This window comes from Maylandia zebra, linkage group LG17 (genome assembly GCF_041146795.1).
Source record: "Maylandia zebra isolate NMK-2024a linkage group LG17, Mzebra_GT3a, whole genome shotgun sequence".
Lineage (NCBI taxonomy): Eukaryota > Metazoa > Chordata > Actinopteri > Cichliformes > Cichlidae > Maylandia > Maylandia zebra.
The window spans coordinates 18,114,754-18,130,537 of NC_135183.1; the positions used below are offsets into that span (position 1 = coordinate 18,114,754).

Below are 15,784 nucleotides of genomic sequence, written 5' to 3' on the forward strand. Positions count from 1 at the left end.
ATAAGGAACGAAATACAAAAATACAAGGAACTGAGAATACTGGGCCCACATGGCCCAGGACCATGACAATGACAGGCTTCTGTTTAAGAAAGAGACCTGTTTTATTGTGTTAATGTTGTCATTTTGAGCTAAAAATAAATGGCTAAATGATCACTTGTTTCACATGTGTTCATATCACAAAGAATAGAATATGCATCTACTTAAATCAACTTCAAGTCAAATGGTTAAAAAAAATAATTTCACACAAAAAAAAAAGAGCTAGAAAATTCACCACACTGGGAAGGGTGAAGACAACTGGGTTGCCCGGCCCTGGCAACGAGGTGTCCCTTATTTATTTTTCAGGGAGTTGGCAACCCTATTCTTCTGCCACGCTTGTAAAGATTATGAATTAGAGCTTATGGAGGATGAGTAGACTCAACTTTAGCCATCAACACTTACCATCTGTTGTATCTGCTAAGCTCATGTACTCCCATTATTTTATATTACACAATTACCTAAATTTGCATCTACTTAAATCAACTTCAAGTCAAATGGTTAAAAAAAATAATTTCACACAAAAAAAAAGAGCTAGAATATATATATATATGTGATATATATTATGTTTGATCCTATATTGAACACAGATATGCATTGTAGGATAGCTTTGGATTTAGACTCAGATACTAACAGCCATAAGAAGAGAGAAGCCTTCTTCTCTGAGGAATGTGTGAGAGGGATCATCCGCCAGGACTGGTGATGTCACCACAAGGTATAAAACTTTAGTTCTGACTTGTCTAGAGAACAACAGGGCTATGAATTCTGGTGTTAGGGAATGTCCAAAAAGGTGCAGAAGAAGAAACATGAGTCATAGTGTAACAGCTGTTGGATTGTTAGTACTTGACCACTAGGCGGAGCTCTTGTAATGATAATGTAATTTGAATTAACGCATTTTATTTTGTATGTTTTATTTTTATGTTGAGCATGTTAACATTTAAGGTAAGGCCAGAGGCCACTTCCTGTTTTGGGAAAAAAAGGTCAAAGAAGCTGCTCATGGTGACAGTCGAGATGTGTGAATGTCAAAGAAGCGATAACAAGTCCTAAGCTCAAAATACACTGGTTTGTCCACTTGCAGGCCAAAGTGGTATGTTTGTTTATATTTTGTGAATTTTATATTGCAATATGTTTAAAGGCTGGAATATAATTTTCTTGTACAATTGTAATCACCAGTTCTACGGTGTACCTGTGTACGTTTAGAGAAGCACAGTAAACATAAGTAAAGAAGAACTCTCGTGTCTCTCGTGTATGTGTACAAGCCGGCATACACAGGGTCTAAAGTCTCCAACTGCTGACCAATCATGTTAACATTCTGGTTTTACCACACGCAATAAAAGTCTTTACTGCCTGAGTATAGCAGCATTTTGTCTCTGAGCCAGAGAGACGGAGGTCCACGGCACCATGTAAAACTAATCTGAAATTCTAAATGTTTAATTATAAATTGTGAAAACTGATAATTTGAGCATTTTTGGCTTCGCTCTCATAAAAACCCAACAGTATCCACAGTGAATGTGTTCATTTGGATTTGATTTTTTGCTCAATAAACTGTATTTATCTTAGTTTAAGCTGTTCAGCAAGTTCTACTTGACTCTTCCCCTCCTCCTGTTCTCTTCCCAGCAACATTTATATGATTTGTTTAACAATGAGGAAGTTGTCTTGTATCAGCGTCAACTTTGATACTAAAGACAAGGCAGAACACCGAGAAGTACAGACTGAATATGTTCCTTAAAACCATAATTATTTTGTCTACAGCAGCCTGCGTCGAGGCTGAAGGTAGGTATCATTATTTCCCATTACTGGTTAATCCATAAACTTTCATGTTGTAAGCTGTGTTTATGATTTATTGTTTTTGTAATTTAGAATATATTAACACTGTGTTTTTAACTGTGTTGTCACTTGATCCTAGGAAGTCATACACTTTGTCACATCTATGGATGTTTTGACTCAAGTGATACTCAAATCTGTGCAGCATTCGATGGTGATGACGTATACTATGCAGACTTTAAAAAAGATCTTCTGATTTGGGAGAGCAAAATTCCCGTAAGTTTTCATTTACCCGACGCCTACAAATATGCAGTATTATATCGAAGTATGTGCAAAAATGACATCTACAGATGGAAGCCAGACAAGTCTGTAATAAAGAAAAAAGGTCAGTGAAACTCAAACTGTTATGTTTCCTGTTCAGTTTTCACTGTTTATGCTGCAAGTTTTTTAGATCTTTTTTTTTAAACGAGAAAGTTGAATTTAAGAAAATCATGTGTTCATTTAATTTAGAACCACCAGAATTCATCATCTACCCCAGAGATGAAGTGATAACAGGGGAAGATAATACCCTCATCTGCTTCATAAACCACTTCTTTCCTCCTTTGATCAACATTAAGTGGACCAAGAATGATGTAGAAGTAACAGTGGAAGACCCTTTCATCAAAACTTTGTCCAATCCTGATGGGACTGCTTATGTTTTGTCCTACTTCAACTTTGTGCCAGAGAAAGGAGACATCTACAGTTGCACTGTGGAACATGAATTGCTGGACGAGCCTCAGACCAAGTTTTGGGGTGAGAACAAAGAAGCTTCAGATATTTTAGCACATATATTACGATTTAATGTCTAGAATTCATCATTTCTTTCTGCTGTCCTCTGCAGAGGTTGAAACAGATGAGCTCAGCAAAGGTCCAGCTGTCTTCTGTGGACTTGGCCTGAGTCTTGGATTGATTGGAGTTTTCATAGGAACCTACTTTTTTTTTAAAGCAGGGAAATCTGGTCCCACTGGTTGAGATGTATACTACATATTTTATAGAGCTCAGATTGCATAGTCCTTGGTTTGTTTCCAGCAGGCATAACTTTCATCTGTGTTTACTGAGAAACCTGAACTGTCTCTTATTTTCATTCCTTGTGTAATGCTCATATGCTGTGTTAAAATTACCAGCGACAATTGACATTTTCCATTATGAATACACTAGTCCCACAGATTTAAGTCTTTCTAGTTAAAAAATAAAGCAGTAGTTCTTTGGCTGATGTGTCAGTGTTTCTATAATAAAACTCTTTCATACTATTAATACTGTGCAGTAAAGCTGAACGGTGATACCAGCACTTTTCACACGACACTTTTAGATGTGACACGCTGCAGCACATTTTTGGTTCTTAGCATTAGTGCAGAGCTTGAAGTTTGCATTACTGGTATTCTAGCGCTGAAATATGCCTCACTAATGATCCATAACTCTAAAATCATATTAGGTGCATTATGCCAAGTAGAATGAGAAAAAAGACTTAATTGTGGGGTTCTTTTTTTTCAACTGAAATAAAATAAAAACCAGACTAGAAAAAAGAATGTATCCATAAACGAATTAAACACATTGTTGCTGAGACGTCTACCTGATTGTAAGTCATCACACTTCATAAGTATTATTAATTACTACACTATTATTTACACAGATGTGAAAACTAAGTTTAAAAAATATATAAATAAACCAATACAAGTGAAAACATTCTGGAAAATAGTTTTTAAGAAGTTTGTATAGTTGCAGAGATTATTTAGGTGCCTTATTTTTGCGACAGAATATGAGGTTTTGTTATACAGTTCACTTTACCGACAAGAAAATTTCAGTAATGTTTTTCACAAGAGCTGTTATAAAAGTGAAAGCATATCTGTAGGCTGAATTCTGTAATCTATTTTAAGCTCTAAACATTCATTTGCTGCTAGAGTCGGGTTCTTTATATGAATTTTTCATCTGCTTATCATCCATTTACAAAATCTAACAGAACTTAATTAACCAACATGTCAAATCTTTATAATTTATGCACATTTAATCTACAGTTCAAAACATTCTTCTTTACAGTCTCAACATAAAATGCTCCCACATCTCTCTACTGTTTCTGATTGTCAAACAACAGTTTGATTGTCCACAGAAGTCACTTCATCTAGTATTAGTGCACAAACAAGAGCTAGCTAAACAAAGGAGCAAAGTCATAATCATTATCAGTTATTGTCATAAATGTAATGGATAGAGGGAGTTTCCACTGAGTGTTTTACTGTTATATCAGCCTATCTGCTTTCGCTTCCTCGTTTTGGTGAACATATAAATGCTGCAGATTAAGTCATCTTCCTGAATCGTCGTACAACACACATGCAACATGTACACTCGTAAGCTTATCCTGTTTGTGGCTGCCTCTCTTTTCAGTCCAGGTGAGCTGCAAAGGTCTTCTGTTTGAACAAATCAGTGAAATATTAAATTCGAATTATTATGTTTAACGTCAGTACATTTCTTTCTTTTTGTTTCAGTTCTCACAGATGAAGACTTTTACCAAGTGAGAGCATGCTGTACATTCAAAGGGCCACACTTTGAAAAAACCGAGTACATATTAACTAGTATTTTTAATAAGAACTTGATGATGGAGTACAACAGCACAAGAGGCAACTGGACGGGATTCACAGCGTATTCAATTGAAACAGCAAAATGGTGGAACAGTGATCCCTTTGATGCACTAACAAGAAAGATTGAAAGGAAACTGTTGTGTACGGACACATCAGACCTCATCCAATCCATATGTAAGAGATTTGTTTCTTAATAATGTTTTAAAATGTTGAATGGAGTTTTGATGCCGTGAAATTTTTACATCAAATATTTTTCTGATAATTTTTGATGACATAAGATTATTATATTTATTTTACTGTAAATAAAAATAGTACTTCATTTGTTTTGCTCAGTTGCATGACATTACAGTTGATTTCCAAGTATGCCATAATTGACAACGATTCTACGATACATTACATATATTTAAGGAATACATCTGTTCACAGAGGAGGTGTATTAATGTATTTTTCTTAATCATAAGCATTGAACTTGTGTTTTTTTAGATAATCTGACAACTATACCCACTGTCAGACTAAAATCAGTGAAAAGGCCTAATGGCGAGCACGCATCTACGCTTGTGTGCAGTGCCTACAACTTTTATCCAAAACAAATCAGAATGATGTGGATGAGGAACGGCCAGGAGGTGACCACAGATGTCAGTTACTCTGACGTGATGCCTGATGGTGACTGGTACTACCAGACTCATTCCTACCTGGAGTACATCCCAACTTCAGCAGAAAAAATTGCCTGTATGGTCGAACACCTTGGTCTCTCCGAGCCGATGTTTGTGGTCTGGGGTAAGTTTGCTGCTGTGATGCCAATTAAAGGTAGAGAGATAAAACTGAAGCTGCATAATTACGAGTTTCACTTTTATCTCACTGTTTCAGACCCCTCCCTCCCAGTGGAACAACGAACTCAGATAGCTGTTGGACTGTGCGGACTCGTGACTGGATTTGTTATTGCAATATCTGGAATCATCTACTATAATAAGAAGTCTGCTGCATACATCACTGTGTGTCAAAGTAAGGAGTTTGTTAGAAGTGTACATAACATAACATATTCTGATCTAAGACTGAAAGCCTCGGTGTGCCCAGCACTCAGTAACTTTCATGACTTTGTCTCTTTAACCTTCTGTTTTCAAGAGAATCCTTAAAAAATCCTGTTCCTATTCTTACTACAGTGCATATCATTATTAAGTAGATCTGTTGCCTCATCATCATCATCATTTTTTTCTATGCTGCTCTTGCTGTGTTCATAAATTGGGCCTTTTCTGTGGTTGCAACAATATTAAGTTTTGCTAACTTAGTAAATCTGACCAATAGAGTTGTTAAAATGATAAATATGCTCTTCTTTTTAACAGGACAAGTGTTCATTCCTGTGGAATCCCTTCCTGAAGCTGGAGCAACTTAACAGCCTGAGCAAACAGGCTCAAAAATACAGGCACGCTCCATCCAAGGTGCCCCAAATATCACAGCTCTTTGAATAACGATGTCTGTTGTGAGTGACTGGAGTGACCGGGGCTTTGCATTTTTTTACCTACGGGACAGAGGATACATTTGTAATGTAGTTAATACTCTTATACAGTATAGTAATATAATTTTATAGAAAAATGATTACACTGTATCTACTGCCATTAACCCTCATTAAGCAGTAAACCCTGTGAGTTAACCAGTGGTGAAAGTGGAAAAGTAGAAAAACCCTGGAATAATAGGATGGTTCAAAAGCTACCCACAGTATGCACACCCACATGGTACCTTCCTAGCAATTAAGTAAGAGAATGATTATCTCCAACTATATAGAACCAACTAACATTTTGTTTATTAATCTGAATACCCTGAAATTTTATGATTTAGTTGAATATAAAATGGCACAGATAATGTATAAAGCACAAAATAACTTGCTTTGCCACAGTACTCAGAAGCTGTTTAAAGTCAGAGAAAGTCAATATGGGAACAGGTTTCTTTAAAAAACACACAAACAAGATAAGGACAAACATAAAGCAAATATGTGTTTCTAGAGGCGTTAACTTGTGGAATAGTTATGACAGTGATTTAAAAAGGTGTAGTTCATTTTCCTTGTTTAAAAACATGTTTAAAAATAGAGTATTAGAAAAATATATAAATCAAGAATGAAAAGAGCAATAATAATAATAATAATAATAATAATAATACTGAAACTCTTGGTTGTTTTGCTTTGATGTAGTTGCTTATCTAAGGTGGAACGTTTTTTGTTTTGTCTTTTGTTTGTTTTTTTGTTTTGTTGCTTTGCTTTGTTTTTTTCTTTGCTTCGAGCCCTGTGTAAAGGAGCCGCATGGGTTGAAAGGGTTGGCGTAATAAGCATATGCTTCAGCCTATACCTTTTGATTAGCCTTGTCTTGTGCTTTCTTACTTTGTGGTAATCTTTATTCTGTATTCACTGAGATATTTGAATGCTACTCAAAAAAAATCTCTCCATCGAGGCATCAAACAAATATCTAGCACAGGTCCAACCGGTGGGGATACTTACCGCTATACCAACAAGGAAGGCTAATATATGAGAAGATGCAGTACCCAGAAGGTAATGCAAAGAAGCAACATTCAGCGTATGGAGGTGTAAACAGTTGGAAACAGAGTTGAATCCGACCTGATAATAAATCCACAACGTCCACGGATCACTCTATAGATAGACAGAGAGATACTTTATTGATCCCACAACAGAAATTATTGTGTTACAGCAGGAAGATCAAAAGAATAAAGAAATAAAATTTTATATAAATACAACAATGATTAAAACAAAAAATCCCCAAAGAAAATAAAAATCAGGTTAAGTTAAAGGAAACGTAAAAGTACGACTGACAGCAATTTCAGAACAAGCAAGAAGCACTCAGAGTGCAAACCTCTGCCATGGCCTTCAATCTGTGGGCAGTATTTACTTTTAGGGGAATAGTGTCACGTAAGTGGTGAACAGTAAGAGGATAAACAGGTTTTAGTAAAAACAAAGGTAGCATTGTGTAAAACAGGAACTGATCTGTTTGGAAGATGTTCAGCAGCACTAAGAAATAAACCAGGGGAAAACCCACAGGCGCTCATTTAAGCACACCTGTTCTTTGATGTTATCGCTTTCTGCCAATCACTCTGTGGCCAAGTACCTTATAAAGGCACTTAATTTCAGCCTTACACCATTTGGCAAAGGCCTAGTGCTGTCACTTTACACAACCTGATTGACACGCACACACATTCTGAATTCACCTCTTCAGAATGAGGAAACTACAGTTTTTTATAAACCACATGCAGAGTTGAGAGTTACAGACATTCAGACTTCATGTGGCCTTCATATTAGCTCAAGAACAGTGCATAGAGAGCTTCAACAACAACACTCAAGACAGAGCTTATGATATCACTGCAGTCAGCCTCTCTGATACTCTAGCTGGGGTCTCTGGACTGTCCCTCTGTCTGATTTTAAAACTTGAGGCGAGGTTTGCTGTGATTCTGTGATTTTTATTCATTTATTTTGTTTTTATGATTTTATTCTGCTGAAAACACATGTTTATAGATTATCTTTCTAGCTTTCTGGGTTTTTTTTTTGAGTATGCAGCCATTTGCATCTCTGCAAGTATGTATGTATGTTGGAATGAATGTCTGACTGCGTGGTGAAATATGTGTAATTATCTTTAATGTATGGCTTTTATTTAAACTGTGAATAACTGTAACTCTGTGTTTTGAAGAGTGCTATACAAATAAAGCTATTATTATTTGTGATTGTTGATAGATCCATCTTTGTTTAGAGATATTATATCTATATCATATGTAGAGATTTTTTTGCTGGCAGTCAGATGCAAGGAGCAGACAGTCGGTGGGGCCCTCGAAGGTGGTGTTTTTCACATGTAAAAAGAATATAGTGTTCAAAGAAATTGAATGAAAACTTTTTAATCAGACTATACTGTCAAGTCGATGAAACTTCTGGGATATTGATCTGGTCAGTTAAGTAGCCAAATAAGTTGATGATCAATTTTAGCTGCTTTGGTTTTTGTTGGAGAGTGATCCATGTGTGTATGGTGAATGAATCAGCTTGCTTGGCTGATGGTAGAGAATAGAGATGAAGTATACTAGAAGAAGCACAAGGAAATTACAGACTGGGATTGAACCACAAACTTTCCAGTTAGTAAGAGACCTGCTCTACCACATGAGCTACAGGAACCCTTTGTCATTGTCATGAATGTCATGGAGAGAGTGTATTTCAACTGAGAATTTTGTTGGTGTATCATACTCTTTGCTCACTCGGCCAATTCTATCAACTATTAAGAGTGATTAAAAAAGCAATGGACTGGTGTATCCAGCCCGGAAAAGGGTTACCCGGGCTCCACCCTGGAGCCGTCCTGGGGAGGGAGCGTGGCAGAGAGCACCTGGTGGTTGGGCCTTAGTCCATGAAGCCAAGCCATGTGCAGCCCTAACAAGCTACATGAGCCTGCCCTCATGCGGGTCCACTACCCATAGGAGGCACCGTAGGAGTTGGATTATTGTGTATTGATTGGTGGTCAAGAGCGGGGTCTTCGGTGGACCTATCCCTGCCTGTTGGGACATGGAACCTGTGTTGAGGAAGGAGCCTGAGCTAGTGCTTGAGGTTGAGAGATAGATACTAACTAGATATGGTCGGACTTACAGTTTGGGCTCTGTCTCCTGGAGAGAAGCTGGACTAGAGTCTGGAGTTTCCCTTGGTGAGAGGACTGTAGTTTCCTTTTTTTTTTTTTATTATATTTTTATTGAAGAAAAAAAAGGGACTTGTTACAATAAAGTGCATTGACATTATTTAGTCAAAAAAAGAGAGAAGGAAAAAACAAAAAAAAAACAAAACCCTTTTTCTTAGTCCTTTTGTTTTACATTCTGATAGCAAAAAAATAAAATTAACTCATTGGCTTGACAATGTGTTACATAATGCAGCATGTTTAACTTATTTACAAAAACTACATTAGGTACATATTATGAAGTTGAGGGTCAACCTGACATTGTACGATACATGGGAGATCCACCAAGATACACCAATTCAGGGCTGGTCTTACCTAAATTCAGGGCAGATGGGGGACACAAAGCTAATCCATTTATTCCATATTTTGCAGAATTTGTCTTTCCGAATTTTTAAAAAGAATGTCAATTTTTCCATTTTAAATATTTCGAAAACCACATTATCCTCAAGTGTTGGCGGAGTTGGGTTTAACCACTTTCTGGTTATTGATTTTTTGCTGGCTGCTAATAGCGCTTGTAAGAGTTTTGTGTCCCCTCCCCGGACCGAGCCAGCAACCAAGCCCAAGTACAAATTTACAAAATTGATGTCAAATTTTATCTTAAAAACCTCACACAAAGTTTTATGGATTCCCAGCCAGTAATTTTTTCAGTTAGGGCAGTCCCAAAAGATATGATAATGATGTGCCTCTTCTGATCCACATCTTCTCCAGCATTCTGCTGTCCCATTTTTATATTTAGTTTGATGAGGGGTTTTGAAAAATCTAATAATGTTCTTCCAACATTGGTCTCTCCAAGATAAAGAACTTGTTGAGTACCAATGAAAATTACAAATCCTCTCCCAGTTCTCATTTGTTATACCCATCCCCGATTCCAATTCCCATTTAATCTTAACATTTTGAGTAGTATCCTTCCTTGCTTGAAGGAGCACATCATATAGTTTGGAGATTGCCTTTCTCAGAGAACTATCATATGCTAATTTAACTATCTTAAAAATTTCTGACTCAACCATATTTGGGTTTGGGATATTGCAGTGTTTATTAAAGTAATCCCTCATTTGAAGAAACCTGAAGAAATCTACTTGTCTTAAGCCATTTTTTATTTGTAAAACTGGAAACTCTGTAGTGTCCCTTTATGTGTGAAGGAATGGAATATTGTTAGTCCACTCTTTATCCAGGACTGAAATCTATTATCACTTTCATTTGGTTTAAAATCTGTGTCATAAGCACACCATCTAAATACTTTTAGTATTCATTCACTACCACATATTTTAGTCACTTTATTCCATATTCTTAAAGTGTGGTCCATGGTCCTTTATATTCTAAACGGTCTGCCAATTTTTTATCCGCAATTGAGGCTTGTAGTTGGAATTTAGGGGTTGTATTGAATTCTATGGATTTCCACTTAGCTTTCAAATTCGGGTTACACCATTGCAGCAGGGGAATGACCTGAGATGCATAATAGTAGTATTGTAAGCATGGGAGCATTGCCCCCCCCCCCCCTTTTGCCTTGCTTAACTGTAACGATCTAAATTTAATTCTTGGTTTTTTCACATGCCAAATAAAGCGCGAAATCCATTTGTCCCATTCCCCAAACTGTGCTTGACTTACTTCAACAGGCAGAATTCGAAATAAATAGAGGAGTCTTGGGAATACATTCATTTTCACTGCTAATATCCTTGAGTTTAAATTTAAGAAAGGCACCAGATTCCACCTATCTAAATCAAATTTTATGGCCTGTGACAAGGGACCATAATTTACTTGTGATAGATTAGAAATATTCTTAGTTAAAATTATTCCCAAGTATTTAAGTGTTTCAGCTTCCCAATTTATATTATAATTATCTCATAAAGTGTTAGATGCTGTATAGTTTAGTATCATTACCTGTGTTTTGTTTAGGTTTCGCCTCTGTCAGTGCGCCCCAGGACAGCTGTGGCTACAATGTAGCTTGCCATCGCCAGTGTGTGAATGTGTGTGTGAATGGGTGAATGACTGAATGTAGTGTGAAGCGCTTTGGGGTCCTTGGGGACTAGAAAAGCGCTATACAAATGCAGGCCATTTACCATTTAGCATTTAGTTTATAACCAGACAGTTCCCCAAAAATGGATAGAGAGGACATCAACTCCTCAAATGATTCTTCAGGTTCCTTCAAAAAGACCAAGACATCATCTGCAAACATTGCAACTTTTTGTTCTTCCCCAGCAACTACAATACCTTTAATTTTGGTATTGTTTCTTATAAACTGACCAAGAGGCTCAATATAAAGTGCAAATAAAAGTGGTGAGACTGGACAACCCTGCCTGGTCCCTCTTTCTAGAGTAAATGATTCAGATAAATCTCCATTGACTTTCAAGCGAGCCCTTGGTTTATCGTAAAGGGATTGTATTATTAAAATGAATTTATTGTGAAAACCAAAAGTCTTCAGTACCCTATAAAGAAAAAGCCATCTGACTGAATGTGATGGCATGCCACACATGGTAAGCTCCACACCTCACCACCCGTTGATTCACTTTAAATGGGTAAATGGACTAGTTCTTATATAGCGCTTTTCCACTCTTCTGAGCACTCAAAGCGCTTTACACAACTTGTGCATTCACCCAAGCACAACTGACATTCACACACATTCATACTCCGATGAATGCATCGGAGAGCAATTTCGGGTTAGTATCTTGCCCAAGGATATTTGGCATGCAGACTAGGGGGAAGCCGGGAATCGAACCACCAACCTTCCAATCAGTAGATGACCTGCTCTACCACCTGAGCTACAGTCACCCACAGGACCTGGAAAAACTAGTCCATGCATTCATTTTTAGTAGGCTTGATTACTGTAACAGCATCTTTACAGGTCTACCTAAAAAATCAGTCAGACAACTACAGCTCATTCAGAACTCTGCTTTAGTTTAATTTACAGTCACTACTTTAAAATATTCTATTTATTGTTCAATATTGTTTCTTTATTAAATGTATTTATTTTTCCATCACACCTTCCAATGTTTATATGGCGTGCACACATATTAACCTTGCAAGGTCAAAGTTCTGTTTTATGTTATATTAATACATCTTTCTTTGTTTGAGTTACCTGGGGGTTGGTGTCTCCTCCTGTCTGGCAAAAGGTGTGGCAAAGGGCTGGGAGACCTGAAGTACTACTGACAGCCTAATTGGATTGCACCACATGCTTCATTGCCTGGGGGGTGTTTCATGTTTGTTTAAATGTTTTGTATTAGTTGGTTATATGGCAGCCATCTTGTTTTCCCCCGTGTGTGTCATTTGGTTTAGCTAAACCAGTATTTAAGTCCCCCTGTGTGTCATTTCAGCAGGTCAGTTTATCATATGTTTGGGTAAGGTTTTGTTAATTATTATCTTGAGTTTAATCTATTGAGTTGACCTCTTTTATTGGTCTGCCTGTTTAAGTTTTGGCTTTGTTAAATATGTTTTCATATTTTTGTGTCAATAAAACCCCTTTTTTGAATTAAAACCACCTGTGTCCTTTATGCTTTACTGCTTGGTCCCTGACACTGAACCAAAGGCTTTCTCAGCATTCTGTCCCACCAACATTGCCTGGACCCCATCTCTGTTTATTTGTTCAATAACATGTAGGGAACGCCTTATGTTGTCCAGTGTTTGCCTTTGTTGGATGAAACCACACTGATCCAGGTCTATTATGTCAGGTAAGATTTTTTTCTAATCTCCGTGCCAGAATTGCTGTAAATAGTTTAGTCCAAATTTAATACACTAATCGGTCGACAACTGCTACATTCTGTCCTATCTTTACCCTCTTTGGGAATGATGGAAATAACTGCTTCCTTCCACGAAGGGGGTAATTTACCCTTTTGCATAATCCAGTTGAATGTATTCAATAGAATAGGAAGCAAGTCCTCTTTAAGGTTTTAATACCACTCTGCAGTGTACCCATCCGAACCCGGGGTCTTGCCTACTTTTAATTTAGATATTGCCAGGTGAAGTTCTTTGGTTGTTATTGGTTGGAGTAAACTTTCGTTTTGGAGATTCGTTAAAGTTGGTAGTTTTAATTTGTTCAAAAAATTATACATTTTTATTTCATCCGTTGTTTGTGTTTGGGTATACAGTTCTTTATAGAACAACTCTAAGCTCTCTTGAATTTTCTCTAATTGATTTTCCATTATCTTTGTTTGAGGATTTTTTATTTTAAGAATTGTGTTTTCCAATCTCTGTTTACGCAGTTTATAGGCTAAGACTTTAGAGGATTTGCTTTCTATCTCATAATATTTCTGCTTTAAAAAAAGAACTTCCTTTTGAGTTTCTTATGTATAAATTTCATCAATTTTGACCTGTATTTTTTTTTTTTTATTTCCTTTTTTTTTTTTTTTTTTTAAATCTCAGAATTACCTTTGTATCCATCTTCCCGTTGTAGTTGTTTTAACTTTGCCTGAAGGTTGACTAATTTTTGAAGCTTTATCTTTTTCAGATGGGAGGTCATTGAAATTATTTGCCTGTCCCGTTTGGCTCTTTTGCCATCAGAATTGTTGTCTAAAGGCAAAGAAAGATGCCCAACGGATTTACTTTACCAAATTGACCATCCCAGCCTTGCCGTAATGGTCCATTTGATTCACCTTTTATTGTTTATTTTATTTTCACTTACTGAATAAGGGACAGACTTGACTGGGGGAAAGAAGGGGAGAAAGAAAGAGGGAAAGAGAAACAGCTGAGAAGAGGGACGGGGGAGAAGGGCAAAAAACAAAAACCAACAGAATGAGCAGGGAAAAAAAAAGAAATAAAAAATGCATATATCAATCACCTGGATCACCTGCTGAGAAAGAAAAAAGAAAACAAGCAGAAGAGAACAAGAGTAATAGAATAAACAGCATCACAATGATATATGGGAATATGACAGTAAATACTAAATATTAAACATTATTGTGCAGCACATAAGATCAACAGAACACAGTGTGCTTTGAGGTAGGAGCCAAAAAGGATGTAGTTTGTGGGTGTGATCACCCATGTGTACACCTGTGAGCATGGACGCGCTTGTTTTTTTAAAAGGTTTTTTAAAAGGTTCCTTCATGTAATGATCTGCTAGAGGGTGTGGGGGGCCTCCTCTGCACCCTGGTGACATACCCCTACTCCAAGGCCCTGCATGTGTGGGTGGTTGTGGTGGAGCGGGAAGAGGGAGGCAGCTGGAAATGGGGAGGGAAGGAAGGGAGGGGCAAGTGACCCCTCCCTGGGGCCAGCTCCCCCGCTGACCCCAGTAGGCACCCCCATACTCCGCGACCCGCCAGGGAAAGGGGGCCCAGGCCCATCCAGACCGGGGCCTAGAAAGGCAGCGCCTCCCGGCCCCACAGAGCCCGGGACAGTCCACCCAACCCCACCACAGAGAAAACTGCACCCACCCCACCATCCACTCATCTTCCAGACTACATAAGACAATAAACACCCAGGCTGAGATCTTCCTCCACCTCTCCTGTGTCTCCCCCTCCTGCAGAGAGAGCCTTTACTGCCTTTACTGCCTTTAAGGTATCCCATAATATGATTTGCGACACTTCCCCGGTATCATTTAATTCAAGAAAATCCTTTATTTCTTCTCTTAACTTTTGTTTTAGTATGGGATCGTTTAATATGGTTGAATTCAGTTTCCACAGCACCTTCCTTGCTTTCTTCTCTAAACTCAAAGACAGTGAAATAGGGCTATGATCTGAAAGATCTATCGTTTTAATTTGACATCCCTTTACTCTAGTACAATCATTACTGAACATAAAGAAATAGTCTATTCTAGAATAAGTCCTATGGGGACAGGAGTAGTGGGTATAGTCCCTGCTTTTAGGATGTAACTCTCTCCAAACATCAATTATCCCCAATTCCTCCATCAATTGATTACATTTTTTTGTAAGAGCATTTGAGCTAATAGATGCTCCAGACACATCTAATTTAGGATTCAATCTAATATTAAAATCACCTCCACAGATTACCAGACCTTGTGAATTCACCATTAAATCAAATATTTGTTTATATATTGTCCAGTTACTTCCTGGAGGAATATACACATTTATAAACGTCATTTCCTGACCTTCAATTTTACCCGTAATTTTTATAAACCTTCCCTCCCCATCCTGTAGTTCTGATATATGTTCATAATTAATTGTATTTGAAATAAGTATAGCAACTCCTCTCCTATGTCCTCCCTTGTATGAAGACGAAAATACATTTTTAAAACCTTGTCTTCTCAATTTATCATGTTCTGATTGACTCAGGTGGGTCTCCTGGAGGAAAGCCACCTGTGCCTTTTTTCCCTTTTTAATGTAGACAAAATCTTACTTCTTTTGACCGGATTTAGAACTCCATTTACATTGAAGGATATTAATTCAATTGGTTCTCCCTGCATTCATACCTTACAATTTCCCCTTTTCTCCCCCACTTCATATAAGCTGCTGCCTCGTAAACACAGTAAAACAAATATTGCCACCAACAAACTAACAAAAATAAATAAAAATAAATAAATAAAGTTGTGACCACTTAACAGTTCTCCCTCTTCTGACGTCCACCCACACGGTCCTCTTTCTGACCTGTAGCAAGTCCGAGGGAAAGCCTCCAACCCAAAATGAGTTGCAGGGCCCTCTACTGTGGCAACAGTCATGATGGTCCTCTCCCCTTTTGTCCCTTTATTTCGATCAAATTACTTAACACATTTATGTTAAGTGTGGCTCTTTATCT

General features: G+C 37.5%; 2 protein-coding genes across 2 annotated transcripts; both read left to right on the forward strand.

The window, feature by feature from the left end:
• Positions 1–1,698: 1,698 nt before the first annotated feature.
• Positions 1,699–3,046, forward strand: LOC101475995 (H-2 class II histocompatibility antigen, A-Q alpha chain). The gene is made up of 4 exons (XM_004564861.4): positions 1,699–1,806; positions 1,940–2,182; positions 2,308–2,589; positions 2,678–3,046. Exons 1-4 carry the CDS (start codon positions 1,752–1,754, stop codon positions 2,806–2,808), a joined length of 711 nt encoding a protein of 236 aa, XP_004564918.4. The 5' UTR covers positions 1,699–1,751; the 3' UTR covers positions 2,809–3,046.
• A 1,113-nt stretch (positions 3,047–4,159) lies between these two features.
• Positions 4,160–8,123, forward strand: LOC101475701 (class II histocompatibility antigen, B-L beta chain). Its single transcript, XM_004564860.3, has 5 exons — positions 4,160–4,217; positions 4,314–4,580; positions 4,890–5,183; positions 5,274–5,408; positions 5,747–8,123. The coding sequence occupies exons 1-5, from the start codon at positions 4,166–4,168 to the stop codon at positions 5,794–5,796; spliced, it is 798 nt and encodes a 265-aa protein (XP_004564917.1). The 5' UTR covers positions 4,160–4,165; the 3' UTR covers positions 5,797–8,123.
• The last annotated feature ends 7,661 nt before the right edge of the window (positions 8,124–15,784 follow it).